Raw genomic sequence first — 19906 nt, 5'->3', positions numbered from 1 at the left:
GCTAGTTGTGAGACTTGGCATGCTATTTAAGCTTTGGGTGCCTCAGTTTCCTTAGCTATACACGGGGGTGATGCCAGCGTTCACCTATGGTTAAGGGAGATGATGCTGTAAAGAGCTTGGCACGTTGACCGGTAGAGGAAACTCTGAGGACAGACAGACGCATGGAGTCATCAGTATCATTTCCCTATCATGTTCCTACTGGCTGGCGTGTCGGGCACGTATCCAGGGGTGGCTCTGTACTTGGGTTTCTACATCTTCTCATAGGAAATAAGAGGCTGAGGAGATGTTTGGAAACATTCTCTAAAGATGGGCTGCCCTTCCTTCAACACTGAGCCAGGAGCCCTGGGCATCTGGGTTCGGGCATTTCAATACAAGTAAGGTCCGCTATCTTGAGATCCCTCGCTCATTCCTGGGGCTTTTCGCCCCCGGGGGAGCTACATAGTTTCCAACACTTGACTATGTGGGTTAGGGTCAGCCAGCTGTCCTATCGTGCCTCTGGAACTTAACTCCCAACTGTAGAAGCCTTGTGGGTAGATGACACGGGTTGTCAGAGGCCCAGGGCAGCAGGAGGACAGAGGGCCTTTGTCATCTCAGTGAACCCAAACAGGAATGTTCTTTTGCTAAAGAGACCACCTTTTGGGAGCCTAGACACCTGATTTTAGCTTAGAGTTCACGTTCTCTTGTTATGAAGTTGGCCTTCTAATCTGATCAGCTACGTGGCATGGGCATATGGGAATAGACAAGACTTGCTTGTTCTAAGATGTTTCTTTTCCTACGGGTGGAGCAGGTGCTAAGGGCCAGACAGAAAGTGCTGGGAAGAATCAGACTCTACGGACTCTGAGATGCCTGGGCCATTATGTAGGGGTGGCCCTGATCTTCTGGATGGTGGCCATGGTGCTGGGAGGAGCCCCAGAAGGCAGAGGCGCCCATCACCCCAGGCTGAACCATCCCATGGTCCTCACTCTAGTAGTCCATCATCTTCTCGTGCACTGTTTAGCTTTCTTAAAAAAAAAATAAAAACAAAAACAAAAAACAAAAACAAAAAAAAACAGACCCAAAACAAAACCAGCAAAGATGATTTTCAGTGGCACGTGGTATTGAATGCATCAGCCAGGATCCCTAGCGAGAGCCAGCTCTTTTTAAATTTCTTCCGTCCTTCCAATTATATAAAAAAGAAAAGTTTCCACTTTGTCTATCTTTCACACTTGCCTTTTATATTACCTTAAAAATGAGAGAACAGACCTCACGTTCAGAACCTTAGATTATAAAACAATGACTTATAAAACTCTTCCCTTATTTTTAAATTTATATATATACTTTTATATACTTTATATACTTATTTTTTAAATTTATATATATATACTTTTACAATTCTTCTAGAGTGGCTGAGGACCCTGGCTTTCCTTTGAAAATGGTGATAGGGCATTTCCCATTAAAATTTAGTTAAGTGGAGAAAGTTTCAAGTTGATTTGCAAATGGACTGTTATGTAAATGACAGTAGGGATGGCACAGAAGCCCGACAACAAATCATGCAGCCTTGTGTGAATGGCTTAGATCGTCCTTAAGCTCGTGGGTCTAGGAGTTACACAGACCTGGCTCGAATCACACTCAGCACTTCCTACTGATGTGGCCCCAAGCTCGGTGGACAGAAGCCACAGGAACCAGAGTTTCCTTAGGAGTAGGATGGATACAACAGCACCGAACTTGCCTAAGGGACACCTGGTACCATGATGTGGGTCACGCACTTTGCACAGCGCCAGGTCCTGGCAAATGCTATCTGCTAATCCTACAGCACAAGACACAGTGTGTGTCTTTTGTAAACAGCCATTTTATGCATCTCTCACTTTGCCTCCAACCAGCTGAGAGGAGACCTGATTTGGCCGCTGCTGTCTGCTCAGCTGAGTTGCTCAGATGAGAGTTTGCTGGGATGCCTGGTGATGGGCTGAGCCATTGGCTTCCTCTTGTCCTGACCCTCTGTCCAAAGGTAAGCCTGTCCTTGTTGTCAACAGCCTACCACATACACCTTGTATTATAAGCCTTTCCTCATGTCTTTCAAAATTCTTGGAAAACCCCAATTTTAAAAGTGGCAGAAGATCCCAGAATGGGGTCAGCTAGTCATTCGATTCACAGATTGGTTGGTTGGGCCTTCTATTTTAGCGAGGGTTCAGCGGACGTGAAGCCCACGGGTGCCCGGGCTTGGCATGGGGAAGATATTATCAGCTCTCTGCTGGCAGCATCCCACACGGAAGAGGGCCCGAGGCTGTGAGTCATACCCATCCCCTTGGCCAGTGTGTCGCCATCATTCCCAGTTAATGATAATGGCAATGGTCAATTCTTCCTGCCTGTCTGTGAGCAGGTTGGACTGTTGTCACCACTGGACGGAAGAACTAAGGATTTGAGAGACTTGTCCACTCAGAGCTTCTCAGGGATGGAGCTGGGATCCCAGTGTTATCTGTTTCCAGAGCACTAACCCTTGTCTTCCTCCTGCCGAGGCCCAAGAAGGTCCCTGACCCCTCCACAACTGTGGCGAATCAGGCTCGGCACGTCAGGGAGGGAGGTGGTAAGGAAGGGGGCCCTGTTAGCCAGTCAGCAATCTCAGATTCCTGGCCCAAAGGAGCTCGCCTGCCTCCAGTTGGGGTCAAAGGAAGTGCTTGTCCATCCGAGAGTGGGCCAAAGAAGACATGAGCAGGCCCGTTTGCCGGGTGCTGGGGGAAGAGGGCACGGGTGTGGTTTCAACCCTTGTGGGTTGGGATGGCCCACAAGAGCCGCCTCTGTCCCCAAATGCAAAACTAAAAGAACTGAAAAAACAGTGCTGGGAACAGAGTACCAGGAATGCAGCGTAGGCTGGATAAAGGGGCAAGTGTGGCCTCCCTCTCTCCCCGATGCAGGGCTGGCCTTGCATGCAGAGCAGGGTTCTGGCATTTCCATTCTGTTTCCGAGTTCCTTCCTTCTGTGCTCTTTCTCCTTGCAACCCTCTTGTGCTGGTCTAGGCTCCCAAAGCAGTGGTCCACTAGAGCTTACTGCGTGCTCCCAAAGCAGTGGTCCACTAGAGCTTACTGCGTCCTCTTTCTTACAAAATTACCTACTCCACCCCCTTGATTTCCCCCAGAGTTAAAAAAAGAAACTTACGATTTTCTTAGTGGATTTTAATTTAGAATTAGGAAAAGTGTATTAATTTGCATGTACATCATTACCTTCCAAGTTAGAGGGAATGTGCAAGCAACAGAGTCAGAGACCATTTCTCTTTGTGCCTCGTTGGGTTCCAACGTTAAGAAGTAACATATTTTAGGGGCTCCTCAGATTGGGGTGAGTTAGGACTGGTATAGAGGACCATCAGAGATATAGGACCTGTGTAGACCCACATAAGCATATAGACACGGACCCATTAAAACTTGGGCACGTGTAGACCTACTCAGATCTGCCTGAACTATTAACTATTCTTTAAAAAAAAAAAAAAAAGCAGCTCCTGCCAGAAAGAGAGTAAAGGGGCCTCTTTAATTCTTGTTTTCATTACCACTGTGTCAGGTTGTGAAAGTATCTTAGACACCTGGCCCTTGACTGTTAGGTGATGCATTACCTTGTATTTGGGAATGGTCTTCAGAAGCTCTTTCACTGGGACATCCGTGCCGACCACACCCAGAAGAATGCCCTTTGATCTCTGTTGAAAAACAAACAGTAAGTAACAATGACAATCATGAGTTACTTTGGGGGAAGGAATAGAATTGAGTGAGAAACCAGCACACCACGGGTCACCCTCTAGTGTCTTTTCGAAGCATCTAGAGATTGAGGTTAACCCAGGTTCCACAAGGAATTCTAGAGATTAACCCAGGTTTCCACGAGGCCTCTCTTCTAGCTCCCAGCGCCGCCCCCCCCCCCCAAATAATGCTAGACAAGAATGGTAGCTTCTCAGGCCAAACATGCACCACAGTACCTTTCCACACACACACACCCTCATACAAAGATGCCCAAACAGACATCTCTTCTCCCTTCTGAAAATTCAAAATTAATGTGAAGAAACACAAAAGTTTTAGCAGCTAAAGGCTATGAGCATTAACCAGTTAATTTTAGGGAAGCTTTCTCCAGGAAAGACCTAGCATAACTGCTCTCTCAACTTAACACTGCCACCTGGTGCCCAGGGGAAAAATGGAATAACCCTCACACCTGTGTTGGAACTAACACCCAAGGAGAAGGAATAGGCCTCCACGGAGGGTCCCAGTTTCCAAAGTCTACATGATGTGCTGAAGCTGTCAGGGTCAGAGAGACCTCCCAGAAGAAGACACAAATTGCTACTGTCCATTGTTTCCCTCCAGTTCAAATCTGCCCTGAACCTTGGAAGGTGACCCTTTTTAGAAACAGCGTGTAATCACTTTGAGGCCAAACCATCTTGGATTAAGGATGGGCCCTGGATCCAACAACTGGCGTCCTTATAAGAGGACAGAGAAACCCACAAGAGGAGAAGGCCACGTGGAGATGGAGGCAGAGCTGCCACAGACCGAGGAACATCTGGGCACTGGGAGGATATTCTAGATCCTTCTGAGGAAGCATGGTCCTGCCAACATCATGATTTGGGGCTTCTAGACTCCAGAATTGTGATAATAAATTTCTACTGTTTTAAGCCACCCCATTTGTGATCCTCTATTGCCACAGCCCAAGGAAACAAACACAAGGCTGGTCACTAAACATCGGCGAGGGGTCATCCCACCATACATGAGGATTCTTTCTGGGTTTTGCCTTCCTCTGGTCACTTCACACCTAATTTTGGGAAAGTGCTTCACACTGTCACGTGACACCTGTCGGAAGTCCTCTCATCTGTTCTTGCTGTCGTCATCCTAACAACAGAATTAAAAGTGAGGACAAGTGATAGAGCCCCTAACCTTACTTAACACAAACACAGAAAGGTCACCAGAGCTTGAGTCAGAGAGTGTCTGAGATGGCAACCCTCCTAACACCACGCAGGAACACAGCTGCTGTACTCACGGTTTCGTTCTGCTTACTAAACACAGGCATGGCAACCGTGGTCATCAGGACGAGGCCCTGATCATCGGCAAGCTGGATGGAGAGAGAAGTCAGTTACCCGGGAATGATCTGGAAACCACAGATGGCTGGTGGCCATGGCCCTTGACCATCTCATCCTTTCCTGACCAGGACCATTGGGAATGGACCGCTGCCCACTCAGGCTAGTAGCCTAGGAAGAGTACAATGTCCCTCTACTCTGACTAGCAGATAAGGGTCCCATCCATGGCTGGGGAAACAAAGTCAGTCACCATCAGTCAGAGAAAGCCTGGTTTGCAGCTTAGTGATTCACTCCATTTTACGATCACAGATTGATTTTATCCTTTTGCTTTGCAGACATTTATGTGCAGTACGAATGCTTCTCCTTAATCTGAAAATTGAGGATCAGAAAATATGAGCCTAAGGGGTTTTACGAGTTGCCCCTGCTGGAAACAATGGAATCTGGAATCATTTATTCTCCCCAAGGTAGCTGAGTCAAGGTCTTCTGGTACCTCTACACATCTCTGTGCGCCAGTCCCAGACAGGAAACAAAAGAAAAACAAAACACAACAAATAACTTTATCATCTGATCCCAAAATCACTGCTAAGAAGCTAAACATTTCTCCTGGAACAACAGCCCTTGAAGGAGGGCAAACGATATCCTTCTGGGACCATCTGAATTGCATACAAATGTATTGAGACCCAGAGTCACATCTGCTTTTCACACAGGGTTCAGAGACAGGCAGGAACTCTACTCTGCCCCAATAACAAAAGGGGAAACAGAGTCCTGCACCACAGTAGGCTTGGGTCCAAAACAATCCTGGTTTTAATTCTCAGCTTTGAACCTTTATTAACTGTATTTGTTAAGCCTCCATATCCTCATAGGAAATAATGCCAATTATTCCCCAGCATTGTTGCCATGAAGATAAAATGTGACACTGCCCAGCACGGTGTCTGGCATGAGGACGTGCTCAAAGGATGTTGGCTTCTTTTCCATGCCTGCAAGGTCATGTGGCTAGTAAGTAACAGAGTCCAGAGTGAGACCAAGGCATGTGACACTTCCCACGGGACCAAAATTACCATGGCAAGTCTGGTGGGGGAGAGAGTCTTTCTAGTTTCGTGGCCCATTCTGGCCTCACTTGAAGCAATCTGTGAATGAGACTTCACTATGTCCGGTGTACAGTATATTCTGATGTCTGAGTACTTCATACCTTTAGACTTCAGGTACTTCATACCATACCTTTAGACTAGAAAAATCAGGTATTGTTCCCTCAATCTTCTTGGGAAGAGACATTTTAAAGAGAAGATTCTAAAACCCAAGGGTCCCCATCAACTTAGATGTCCGTGGACTGGCTGCCCTTTAGAAAAAAGGTCATAGAACTCAAGCCATCTTCCACCCATTTGTTCTTTCAACAAATTCTTCGAGCTGTAGAGTATAATATGGCTCACAGAACAGCGGCATGGCTGCATTAGAAATGAACAATCCTGAGCTCCACTCTAGACCCTCCGATCTGAATGTTTTAATAATTAGTATGCATATTAAAATTCAAGGAGCGTTATTATAGGGCATCAATACTCATGAGAGCTAAAGAGAAGCTTGTAGGTGTAGGGAAGGGCTCCTACCAGAGACAGATGGGGCCATGATTTAGCCATCTCCGTCAAGGTGGGCCTGTATTCCTCCGTGACTAACAAGATGAGGCAAGATTCACATGTTCACCCAAGGGCTGGGAGTTTATGGTGGTGATGGTTAATTTTTATGTATCAACTTGGCCATCATGCCCAATGTTTTGATCAAACACCTGTCTAAATGTTGCCCTGAATGTATCTTTCTAGATGTGACTCACATTTAAATAAGCAACCTTTGATTAAGCAGATGACCCTCTATAACGTGAGTATGCCTCCTCCAATCAGTTCAAGGCTTTAGGAGGAAAAAACAGGTCCCTGAAGGAAGAAGGAATTCCACTTCCTGACTACCTCATCCCCTCCTGCTGGACCTTCCAGTCTGCCAATCCACCCTACAGATTTCTGATGTGCCAGCCCCCACGACTGTGCGAGGCAATTCCTTACAGTCAATCTCTCTCTCTCCCCCATTGCATATATATGATGTATATCCTACAGAGAGAAAAATGTATCTATCCCCTATGCTTCTCTTTCTCTGGAGAGCCCTGACTGATACACATGGTAATCATGTAATCCATTATCTGGGCCAGCTAATTTGGGTCTGAGAATAAGACAACAAACTTACTACTACATCATACTATTAATAACTAAATAAAATTAACCATGAGATGATAATGATAGTTTGTGAAGACATGGTTCCAACATCTTGCTAAAAGTACTTTAAGTATCCTATGGCCACTGTTGGGGGTAAGGAGGGCCATTTTCAAAGGCAGAACCAACCCACAGTAAACACCTCTCTTAGGATCGGAGATCTCCCCATATTCCGACTCCTTGATTAATCCTCAATGCTATACAGAAAACTGATTTGAGCTGATCCAGAATCCTGGGCAACTTCCACTTCGCAATCAAAATTTCAAGCGATGCCAACATGTATCATGGATGAAATCAAAACGTACCACTGACAGTAATGAGAAATGAAGCTTTTTCCTGCAACCAGTAAGAATCAGTTATAACTCACTGGTAATTGTTCTGGCACAGGTTCAAGATCACGGGAAACTGACTTCCAAATATTAAGCCAGCATACAGTATCAGCTTTACTCAGAAGCTAATTCTATAAGTAATTATGGCTCGTCATTACCTTACCAAAAAAAAAAAAAAATCCCCATTATGTTACACATGTACTTAAACCACTCATCTTTTAACCAGGCTCCGGAAAACAAAGGAACTGCCATGAGCTCGGTCTAGCCACTGTGCTGGGAGGACATGTGCTCTCTCCCAGGGCAGTTCTGGCCCCGATCTGGACTGGCTTGGCCAGAACCTGAACCCTGAGCCTTCTCGATGTATACAGCTCACCAGCATGGCCATGAGGGCTGGAGGGGCCTGGGAATATTAGTGTGTGACATTAAGATGTTCTTCTGCACCCACGAGCTCCATCTCTTCCAGTCTCCGCAGATCTGGGTTCTGCGAAGCTTGAACAGTCCATGGAGGAGAAACATGAACTTGGACGTTAATGTGCACTGTGAACACTTTACGATCGAAACGCATTCTGCACTCCTGCCACAGGCAACAGCAGTCAGCGGCCAAGGTGCTGTGTCCAGACCACCAAGCAGGAGTTACAGAGCCAGCCGCAGCCAGACACCCTCTGTCCCCACACGCTAGGGGGTCCCTGCTTTTCTGTGCCCCCCAACCTGTAGTGGCTGCTGAGGCAAGAGCTGCTTATGATTCATGCACGTGGCTTCCAAGAAAAACGCAGACACAGAGTCAACATTCATGTTCCAGAGGGTAGCAATGGGGGAGGGAGGTCACCATGGTCCATCTGGGAAAAATCCTATTAACTTAAGTCCAAGTGGGAATCCTAAAATGAACTGCCATTCAATGGCATTTGCCCAGGCTCTGAGCAGGCCTCCGAAATGCTTGGTGGTGCTGCTCTGTTGGATAATACTGTATGTTCCTCCATATCCTTCATTTCCTCTGCTACATAATGGGGGCCGTTCTGGTATCAAAGGAAATGAGGAATAATAATACCAAACATCTGGTTTATAAAGCACAAACTTGCTCGACAGACTGACTGCTTCCTCTCAGCTTCCCAAGTTAATCATGCATGTGGGCTTGTATGAATATGCATTTGGAGTCATGTGTGAGGTATATGCGGTGGGGCTGGGGCTCCTTCTACTCCTGATGCTCGATTCGTTTCCTGCCGACTGCCCAGGTTGACCGCCCCGACCGCCCTCCAGTGTGGGCCCAGACGGGAGGACCACCAGAGCTGTGGTCCGTCCGTGTTGCCGTACTTCTGGTCATGACCTTTCATGGATTCCCTTGGGAAATGTTCCTTGGGCACCAGCTTCTGTGCCAAGCTCCATGCCACGTTCTGGAAGATACCCAGGCAGGAGACATAGGTCTTACCCACCAGAAACCCCAAGCCCCCCAGAGGAGACCGAAAAGAGAGAGAAATGCTGGCCTGGCGGGGGTGGGGGTGCACTGGCTCTAGTCACGTGACCAGGGGAGCGCTCTTCTTCAGGACTAGCCGGGACTAAAGTAAAAACATCCAGGAGCTACTGACATCTGTTGGGGTTTTTATGACAGATTCAGAATGCTTCCTGGAAACAGGGACAGCAGGGACAAGTTCCCTGTGAGAGAGCTGTTCATCCATTTGATACATAACTTAAGAATATGTATCAATGGAACAATGAAGGGGGAGATATCTATCTATCTATATATTTGGTGTTCATACTGTTTTACTTTTTAAATTTTATTTATTTATTTTTTATTTTTTAAAACTGCCCAGTACTTCCCCCTCCTTTTTTTTTTTTGAAATATTACTCCCTTTCTTTAGAGAAATCCTCTTTATCTCTTTCTTCCACAAGGTTCTCTTGGCAACTAACCTCTCCCATCCTGCATGTTACTGGGCATCACACCCAGGCTGAGCCAGCCAGGGCACTAGACACACACACACACACACACACACACTCACCCTGCCCAGGCCACCCTTTTTTTTTTCTTTTTTCCCATCCAGACTTAACAGGAAAAACTTTCTCCTTCCCTTTGCAGGTAATTAGAAGAAGGTAAGCCTGACAACCAAGTCCTTTCCCCATAGAAAAGGGACTGGGAAATAAAGTCAACCCAGAGACAGGAGGAGAAATGTGTGTGTGTGTGTGTGTGTGTGTGTGTGTGTGTGTGTGTGATGGGAGAGAAGGAGGGGTGAGGAGGGAGGGAGAGGGAGTGAGGTAGGAGGGGCAGGGAGGGAGAGAACCAGTCCCTGGATGCCTTCATCCCTAAGCTCAACTCCACCATGCTGTTTTCCATTATTGGGTTCCTTGTAGCCATGTTTTTTTGTTTTTTGTTTTCCCTTTTTGCCCAAATGAGCACGGATTGAATTTGTAACTCTTATAACAGAAGAATCCTAACTCGCACAAGTGCCCATCTTGACCATAAATGACACAAGTAGCTCTAGATTCCCACTGATCTGGTCCCAGGTACCTTGTACAACCCACACAGGGAGACACTGCTGAAGCCAGAGAGGCCAAAGGGAAGATGGTCCCAACAACCTCAAGATGTGTGGTTGTGTGTCGTTTCCACAACGGAGGAAATTCCTACTGAATAGCAATGGGCAGTATTCTGGGGGAAACGAGGACTCTTTATAACAAGAAAACTATTGTCATTACGTCTTTGTGTAAAACTTTCATAACGAATAGACGTTTGCCTGCTTTGAGTACTTGAGTGAGGAGTTGCAAAGCCCGAGTCTGCTCCAGCAGGGATGCTAGAACCTGCCAGGAAAGAGCACAGGAATGGAGGCAGGTTGCAGCCACTGCTGGGTCCCTGGCAGGGCCCTTTCCATTGGGACCAGCTGTGGCTTCAGGGATGCCCATGAGGGATCTCCACTCACAGGAAGCTTGCCAGGACCAGTGGCAGGACCTGAGTCCCCCGCAGCTGGAGGCCTCTGGGAATGAGGGCCAAGCTCTAGAGAAAGGAGGTGAGCTGGAGCCAGGCCCTCAGAAGGGATTTGAACGAGGTAGGGGCAGCGTGACTGATGGCCCATTTGAGGGCTGAAAGTGGTTTTCAGCAGAGCTTCCTGCCATCACTGCTCAGCCCTGGAGGCTTGGGCTCAAAGAGAAGTTTGTGCAGAAATGGGGAACTCAGCTCAGGAAGAGAATGGCTCCAAGCCAAGGACAAAGGCCAACTCACCAACTCTTCTCAAAGATTATATTTCTTCTCTATGTTACCCCTTTTATATGTTTTTATTTCTTATTAAAGTCAATCAACATATTGACTATGTTAATGGAGTACATCATATAAATGTATACCATAATACTTAAATATTTGATACATGTGTACATAATTTGTGAGTACACAGCTGGGTTTCTGCTGTGTCTTCCTTCCAACACCTGGTATGAACTGCAACCTGCACTCCATGAAAAGACACTGCCGCCATCTAGTGACACTTCCTATGAATTGCAGGCACAAGGTCCTGGAAGATGAGCCTTTTCCAGAGGATAGCCTTAGTTAGCAATAAAAATATACTTAAAAGGCAGGTGATGTCACTTAGTTCCCCACCCAAAGGGAGAAAAGACAGGCTATATAAACTCATGGTTCTGTTAATAACCTGTAGCTTGACAGAGAAAAAAAAAATAGGACCAAGAGGTGAAAAAACACAGCTGCGTACATCTTTAAATAGAAGTTAATTCTTCAAGGTGTGCAGGTTCTGAGAATGTGACAAGGGAGTGCAGGAAGGGGGAGGTTTTCTCTTTGCTCTCTCCATGAGTTTAAGTTCACCAATGATCTGGGAATCCCCGAGACCTTTCTTTCGGTAGCATATGATGAGGGGCAAAGGGAACAAGATGGGAACAGATGGCAGCCAGGTCCTTCAGTTTTCACACTGTGGCAAGGGGAAGGCCAACAGTAGAAAGCAACCAGAATAAAACTTCAGATTAGTGAGAGCACCAGGGAGGGCAATAGGGAAGCAGAGACCTGGAAGAGGGCATATGAGCAGAGTATGTGGCTATGAAAAGACCCTCCACAGGAACAAATCCCTGGACCTTCCCTCCTATTCCCAGACCAAAAAGTGCTTTATACCTATCCTTTTGATGCCCACCTACAGTCCCTCCCACAATTTTCCCACTCCTTCCCTCATCCCAACATCCCTTATCTTCAATATTGAACAGAGACCAGGGAAAGTAATCTAGTAACAGCCATACTCAAAGAAGGGTGTTGATTTTCTGTCCTGGAGACACCTGCTGGAGAAGCAGACATGCTCCAGAGGAAGAACAAGTGAAAGCCACTGAAATGTACAAACTAAACCCTGTTGGTGCACGTTATGCTTGAAAAGTATCTGTGCACTGTATCAGCATTATCTGCTTGGCTGATGTTAACATCATCTGACTCTGAACTTTACTCTCATTTAGATCTCCACAGTTGTTAGCAATAATCATGAAGTTTACTAGCTGTTTCAATAGTGGTCAGTTTTAAGTGACAGGCTTTACACAACTATGCATATTTAAAAATACATTTGCTTAATAACCTAAAAAACCACTTTGAAATGAGAAGAGAAAGAAAGAATAACTTGTTCCAGTGATAAAGCCAAAAGATTTCTAAATCATCTTTGGTAGTCTATCTCTGTATCTTTGATTTTTTTTTTCTTTAATCTCCTTTCTGTATGGTTGAAAATTTTAACAGAAAGAACATCCCCATTAATTTTCATCTACAGACAGCATTTTATAAATAAAATCACCCAACAGCATATGTTTGCAATGAATATTAATGCCTTAGAATAAATAGTAATAGTAATCCTATTCAAACAAAACTTTTTGCATAAAGATCAAAATACTTCTTTAAACAAACTATGTTAATACTTTGACATGAAAATGCTAGGAGGATAAAGTTTTTATATTCTGAGCTATAAACATATTTTTGGTTATCAGCATTTTAGGTGTTCTTTATAGTAAGAGGTTTAAAAAAGCAGGCATTACTATTTTTTAAAAAAGATTTTATGTATTTATTTGACAGAGAGATCACAAGTAGGCAGAAAGGCAGGCAGAGAGTGAGGGAAGCAGGCTCCCCACTGAGCAGAGAGCCTGATGCAGGGCTCGATCCCAGGACACTGAGATCATGACCTGAGCTGAAGGCAGAGGTTAACCCACTGAGCCACCCAGGTGCCCCCAGGCATTACTATTTTTAATTGAAGATCTGGTTCTTTCAATGTAAGCAATGTGGATTATCTTTTATGGTGCCACTCAGATTAACTGTGACCCTTTAAAATCTAGACAATTTGAGAACACCAACCATTGTTTAGATTCTCATTTGCACTGGCATCTTTCAACATTTGTGGAAGACGCCTGGATTCTAAATAATATAAGGCATTACAAAGTAGAAAGTAGAAGAATAAGAAGAAAGTGGAAAATTAGAAGAAACAAGAATACGCGACTCTTCCAAGTAATATTTCCCCCTCACTTTGCATTTGATTGTCTTGGTAAAGGTCAGTCCTCAGTCCTTGAGGATGCTCATAAATGATATTTTGCTTTTAGCCAAGACATATTCGTTTCTTACTGAATCATTATTATTACTCACATCTGAGATTTGGAGACCCTAAATTCTTATGAGATTTACTGTATTTTAAGTTGTCTCAATTCAAAAGCAAACAGATTTCCCTCTTTGAACTTTGTATCCTGTGTGAACTCAATTGTTTGTCCTCTCTTTCTCTTCTTAACAACCTGAAGACAGCTTTGTGAGTGATAGTGTTGGATAATGTTGGAACATCCGTATGAGAATCTCAGAATGAATTTTTTCTAATAAAGTTGTTACTATTCGGGAAAGATTTTATGTTGTTTCCTCTCTTCCCAGCGTTTCTGAGATATGTCATTGAGCAGGGAGTACATTTTATTTAGGAAACATTTAGACAGAGGGGAGATGCGGTCTTTGGCCATGGTCACATTATGTAAGGAAACTCATGGGCAAGATAATATTACAGATCGACATATCTGAAAGTTGTTTTAGGAGACTGCTTTGTTTGGTGATTAGGGTACAACATGCTTATTTCAAGACCGTCCCAGAATAATGACAATACAAATTACTATAGGGCACTGGATTTTGGCTAATATTCATGATGGGCTACGACACATGACTGGCCCCCACCCCTCAGTATAGCAGAGCTTTTATATTTTCACAAATGTGGTTTAGACACCTCCCAAATAGATGCTTGAACATACAGTCAACTCTTGGAGCTCTAAGGCCCCGGAATAAAACCTTCCCCCTGTTTAAAGACCCCCTGAAACGTCGCTTCCTCCATAAAACCTTCCCTAACGAAGTGGAAATGGGAACCAGATGTTCTCAAACTTTACTACAAAGATAATCATATTTACTCTACAACCTAAGATACCATCTAGGACCGAATTTGTGCAAACTGTTAATACAGCAGTCACTGAACACCATCGCTGGAAGAAAAACTGAAAATTCTGGAGGGCTTGTAAACTATAAGGGCAGAAGCGGGATATGATCCTTCTTTTTATCCACAGCATTTAGCATGGATCTGGTACCTAGGAAGCCCCCAGCGAATGATCCTGGAAAGAACGGGTTCCGACCCTGCCCTTTTATTTATTTTATAATTGAGGCCCAAGGAGGAAAAGGAGTCACAGCGATTTGGTACCAGGATTTAGGCAAGCCTGTCCTTTTCTGTCCTGGGGCCTCTGCTCATTCCTCCCTCCCTCGCTCAGTATCTGAGTGTGTGGGGCCTGCCCCTGCATGGTGAGACCGTAAGGAGTCTCTGAGCAGCTGGTGCTTACATGCCACTGCCGCTGGTAGGGACAGAGGCTCATGTAACAGCTTAGTTGAACACTATGACTTCTCTGGAAAACAGCACAGGGAGGAGAATCAGCTATAGAAGCATCTGGAATTAAATCCCAGTGCAGGTTACCCAAACTTATTGAGTCATTTTTATTTATGCATCCTTCTCTCCATCCATCCTTCTGTCTGTCCATCCATCCATCCACCCACCCATCCATCTGTATCTACTCCCAAGCACAACCTGCTAGGACTAAATACCGCTTTAAATGTTTTTATAGTTTTGTAGTCTCAGATTTAACCCTGACATAGACCTTGCAAAGTGTCCATGAGCATCTGGTGGGTGAAGAAATAAAGGCACAAAGGATCTGGCACCCGTTCAGAGAGCATCAGGGTGGGGATTTAGGCCTTGGACCATCTGATGCTAGAGGCCCTGTCCCAATCACTGGGCCCTCAACCTCCTTTCTGTGAAGGACAAAGATGAGCATTTTATCCATAGCATTTAGCATAGGTCTGGTACCTAGGAAGCCCTCAGCGAACGATCCTGGAAAGAATGGATTCTGGTCCTGCCCTTTTATTTATTTTATAATTTTCCAAGGAGGAAAAGGAGTCACATCGATGTGGTACCAGGATTTGGGCAAGCCTGTCCTTTTCTCTCCTGGGGCCTCTTTTTTGCCTTAAGGATCGTGGAGTGCAGTGAACCACGCTAATCATTGCTAAAGTAGGACTATCGTCCACAGTTCTTGGGAGGATTAAGTAGAATTATAGATATAAAGCCTCCACTACAGTTCCTGGCACATCCCACAAGGACAGAGGCTCTCATCAGGACCATTCTAGGGGAGGGGGAGGAGCCGATGAGCTCCTCTGGAAATCACCCCCTACTCTACCAAATTAGAACACTCCATCCATCTCTCCATTTGAACTGCATAAACAAAATAGAAAAATATGATTCCTTTATCCCATGATAGAACATCGTGGCTTTCCTAGGCCAACAAAAGGCCTTAGGAAGCAGCTGGGGTGGGGCGTGGGCTGGTTACTGTAACTGTGAAATGGAAGGAGGTTAGGAAGGAAGCAGAATAGGAAGGGAATTGCGGGGAGGAAGGGGCTGGGAAAGAAGGGACAGAGGCTGCAGACGCACCCAGCCTGCAGATGAGTTACTGCCTCCCAGGCCTGGGCCAACATGGATGGGGCCAATCCAAGCACACAAGGGCTCCTGACTCAGCAAGTGGTTCCGTCCTGTGAGTCATTTCTGGAAAAAGAAAGTCCATACCATGGCATTCGTCCTTCGCCTGACATTTTTCTACCTCATGAAACTAGGCTGGGTTTTCCAAAATCCTTCCAGTTAATTTGAAGGGATAAACATCTAGCTTTCCGTTTTTGAACTTGTTAGTCGTGTGGCTGTGCAGGATTGCACAACTGCTCCGGCTTAACCCCAGAGGGTCATTTTAGTCGAACCCTCCGGCGTGAGTTGTCTGGAAGCTCGAACAGAGCCATCCCTGCAGTTGTCCAGGAACCTGGCTACATTAGGATTTGTAATGACTATAGAGCCATTAATTGGGGGTCTGACCAGTGAATAACATGACTGGGAAAAGGATCGGGCAGCTGAACTATGACCAGCCCAACAAATACAGGACTCGTTTCGAAAAAAAAAACAAAAACAAAAAACTGTAAAGGCAGTTGCTTCATTAACATTAAAATCTCATTGCAATGGAAAGAAATGATAAGGTAGATAAATTCTGCCAGCAAAAACGAGAATAGCGCGTATGAAAATATTATGCTAAAAAAAAAAAAACTTGAGAAAGGCAAGGCTCTGCCTATGAGTATATGGTGCGCGCGCGCGCAAGCGCGTGTGTGTCTGTGTGTTTGTCTGTGTGTGTGTATGTTCTCTTGAGTAATTCATGGCATTTTCATACCACACCTGCCACACAGGAAATCTCTACCAATGAGGACACATAAAGTCAGGTTAATATCATTGATGGTGATTTGGCATTGATTTCATATAGACTTAGCATAGTTTACATTTTGACATAGATTTGGTTTCCGGATGAGTCAATGAACGCACTGAGTTTCATTAGCCCTGTGTCAAAATGAATGGCGTTCTTTATGGTGCATACCTTCTCCCTTCTTCTCTCTTACAGAACTCACAGAAACATAGTAATGCAATCACAAAACAAATGCTTTCCTCATGGAACCCCACACTTTCTGGGTTCTCTGATTCTTTTCTTCATGAATAGATTCCATGCAGGTATCCCTTAAATCATACTCTCTCTTCCAGGGTCTTGACCAATAAGGGGTAGATTCATGGGCTGCTTTGAGGAAACACATCTTAGTGTGTCACATGATAGATACAGTTGTTCTAAATCTATCCATAAATACAGAGGAACTCTCAAAATAGCAATCCTTTGAGCTCATGATCACCCTTGGGTCAATAAGCAAGCCTTGGGGAATGGCATCTAGAAACAAGGAAATCAGAACATCAGGTGTCCTCTGATGTCCTCTTCAACAGTCTCTAAGCTTGACATAAGTCATGCTGACATTAATGCCACCACAGACAAATTCATTGGCTTTGTGAAACAGCTCTCCTCAATCCTCTGCCTTCCTTTCTGTGTAGAAGAAAAAAGGGTGTATATATTTATTGGGGGGAGCTAAGAAAATGGCAATGAAAAACAATTTCTTCAAATTTCATTGTTTTTACTCAGATGTTTCTTCGACTTTCAAAAGAAAAGGCAGTTTCATTTTAGTAATGTTATGAGAAGGGTTTGACTTGTTTTAACACCTCAAGACAGCCATATTTTATAGTTATGTTTGATTTAAAGAAATAGTAGAAAACATTCACATATCTTAAATCCATGAGAATTTTTTAAAGACTTTGAATTCCTAAGACATTAAACATTAAGTCTGGGACAAGAAAGCATTGAGATACAAGGGATCTTTAAGTCAATTCTTGGTTTTTGGCTTTAACAAAAATACCTACTTTTTTTTTTTTTGAGAACATCAGATTACCTCAGTGTTTCAAAACCATTCCTAATTTATTTATGTCAAATTTGTTTCTATTAAACAAAATATACTACTAGTATGATGAGTAGCATTGCTCCTTCCATGACCGGCTTCCCCTCCAGTTGGCCACTCAGTATGGATGGTCCTGGCAAGCACTGTTCATGTGCTTCTCAGGAGAGTTGTGTGAAGGGGATGTTACAACAAGGAGAAAACCAAGGCTCAGGGGGTTGGCGTGCTGTGCCCAAGTCTGCCAGGCAGGGCTGGCAGGGTGGGGCCTCCACTCCACCTCCCGCCAACCTTATAGTTGGTCCTTAGACAACTGGGCTCTCTTCCTTCTGCCCTAAAAGTGGGACAGCCCCATTCTGTTACTCGTGCACACCACAAAGGGCTGGACTGTGTGGGAACAGTACTTTCCAAATAGCAGCCAGGCAAAGGTCACTCGTCTGCTCCCTTCTTCCCATTTGAAAGCCACTGTAGCCTTTCCTTCCGACCAGCCCTGCACTGACCCATGAGTAGGACAGGTGACACCTCCAAATGAGGTGTTTGTAGTAGGGTAGGTAGCCCCCGGGTTCGACCGTGCCCCTGCACTTCTGTGGACCACCCAGGTTAGGTCCATGTTGCTCTAAGGATCTCATGTGGACTGGGACTTTGACTAAAGATCACAGATGATTTCTCTGTTAGAAAATGAAGAGTTTTGATAAACAAAGGTGCTTTTAGATTTGTCACATGTAAGACAGCATATCTTCTGTTCAGAGCTATCTGTACCAAGAATCTATGTAATTGTATGTGTTTTTAAAACTGAGTTTGGATTTTTCCAGTTTTTCATTTGTTTTTTATGTGAGTTAGGCTCAGCAAACAATTATTAGGCTAAGCCTTATTTGTGCATTTATGAGTAATATATTTAATTCACTATGAGAAATAGGCTTAGTTCACTCTTATTATAAAAATAACTAGTTACTTATAAAAATACATGTTCCCCACCCAGGATATGAAAAGTACAGAACTCTCTTAAGAATAAAGCAAAATAGGGATGCCTGGGTGGCTCAGTTGGTTAAGCAACTGCCTTCAGCTCAGATCATGATCCTGGAGCCCTGGGATTGAGTCCTGCATTGGGCTCCCTGTTCAGCAGGGAGTCTGCTTCTCCCTCTGACCCTCCTACTTCTCAGGCTCTCTCTCTCCCTCTCATTCTCTCTCTCTCAAATAAATAAAAAAAACCTTAAAAAATATTAAAAAAAAGAATAAAGCAAAATACTTGTTCTCCTCTCAGAAGGGAATAGCTACTATGAGGCACGCCTATGTATTTCTTTCCACTATTGTTTTATACAACTATATGCATACACACACACACACACGCACAAAGAACATATTGTTCATAAAATGTTATATTCTGATTTTAAAACTATGTTCTTACATTATTCAATTTCATCTTGACCACAATTTTATAATAGCTTCCCATCCTTTGGAACTTGGGTGACTTTTGCCACCACTTTATTATTGCTGGATATGTTGGTTCTTCTTTTCCTCATGATAGGTAAAATTGCAAGTCACTGATCTGTTTAGGTTACATTCTTTCTATGAAGGAAGATTACTGGATTAAAACATGCAAGTATGTAAGTTCTTCATATGTACTAGCAATGTATTCTTGGAAGTTTTTCATTTTGTTTTGGTTTTGTTTTGTGTGTTTTTTTAAACCAATTTTCATGTCTAACAGTGTAAAAACTAAAAACTAAACTAAATATATATATATATATATATATATATATATATATCTCCATCTTTTCATAATTGGATTCTGGTTCTTACCTTGCTTTTATCCTTGTTATAAAATCTTATGAAAGTTTCAATTTATATGAAAATGTGATGAAACTTGAACATTTTTTCCAGATATACAAGTAAACACACATTATGAGTTTAAAATTAACCAATTAACTTTTTCAAACAAGAAAGGTGAATCTGCTTCTGCATGGAACTCCATGGTCCCCCACCAATCCATAAGGGTTTGCAGTCCTTCCGTGCTGTTCTGCCAGCCCTCCTGCCACTGGGAGCCATGCCCTTTGAATCTGAGGGTCTTGCATGCCTATACTAATGGTCTCAAACACAGTGTTGGAGAGGGCCATGGGTGAGGGTTTGGCCAAGACTCACATGGATATGAAACAGGCAAACTACACCTTCTTTGTCAGCTGATCTGGACTGCCACCAATCTTCCCACACAGAACTACAGTGGGGAATAAAGTATGGGGCTCTGTGATCATCATTCTGGTTCAGCAACATGCTGTGACTCTGGTCTCCAGAGTTCTAGCACACAGGTCATGGGAGAGCTGTAGTGGCTAGACTCGTTCTGGTTTCTTCCTCCCTGGCCTTATTCACAGAGAGGATCTCCTAATTTGAGTGTCAGCTACCATCTTACAGACTTGGTGTAGGCAATCACAACAGCCCCAGCTCAGGGATGCCTATAAGAGATGCCTGTACATGTTCCTATAAAACAGTAAATGATAAGGGGGGGAAACGGGGTTATCAAAACAAGATA

At 44.2% G+C, this 19906-nt stretch overlaps 1 protein-coding gene across 3 annotated transcripts in view; it reads right to left on the bottom strand.

Annotated features, from left to right (window-relative positions):
- The window catches only part of CACNA2D3 (calcium voltage-gated channel auxiliary subunit alpha2delta 3), an 854557-nt gene that overhangs the window by 218448 nt on the left and 616203 nt on the right, over positions 1-19906 (bottom strand). For all 3 annotated transcript variants that reach the window (XM_032322613.1, XM_032322603.1, XM_032322620.1), the window contains 2 exons: positions 4978-5049; positions 3578-3658 (listed from right to left, as the gene is read on the bottom strand). In XM_032322613.1, coding sequence (XP_032178504.1) covers positions 3578-3658; positions 4978-5049 — 153 coding nt within the window. The remainder of the gene's footprint in view (positions 1-3577; positions 3659-4977; positions 5050-19906) is intronic.

This window comes from Mustela erminea, chromosome 1 (genome assembly GCF_009829155.1).
Source record: "Mustela erminea isolate mMusErm1 chromosome 1, mMusErm1.Pri, whole genome shotgun sequence".
NCBI lineage: Eukaryota > Metazoa > Chordata > Mammalia > Carnivora > Mustelidae > Mustela > Mustela erminea.
This window is presented reverse-complemented; position numbering and strand designations above follow the sequence as displayed.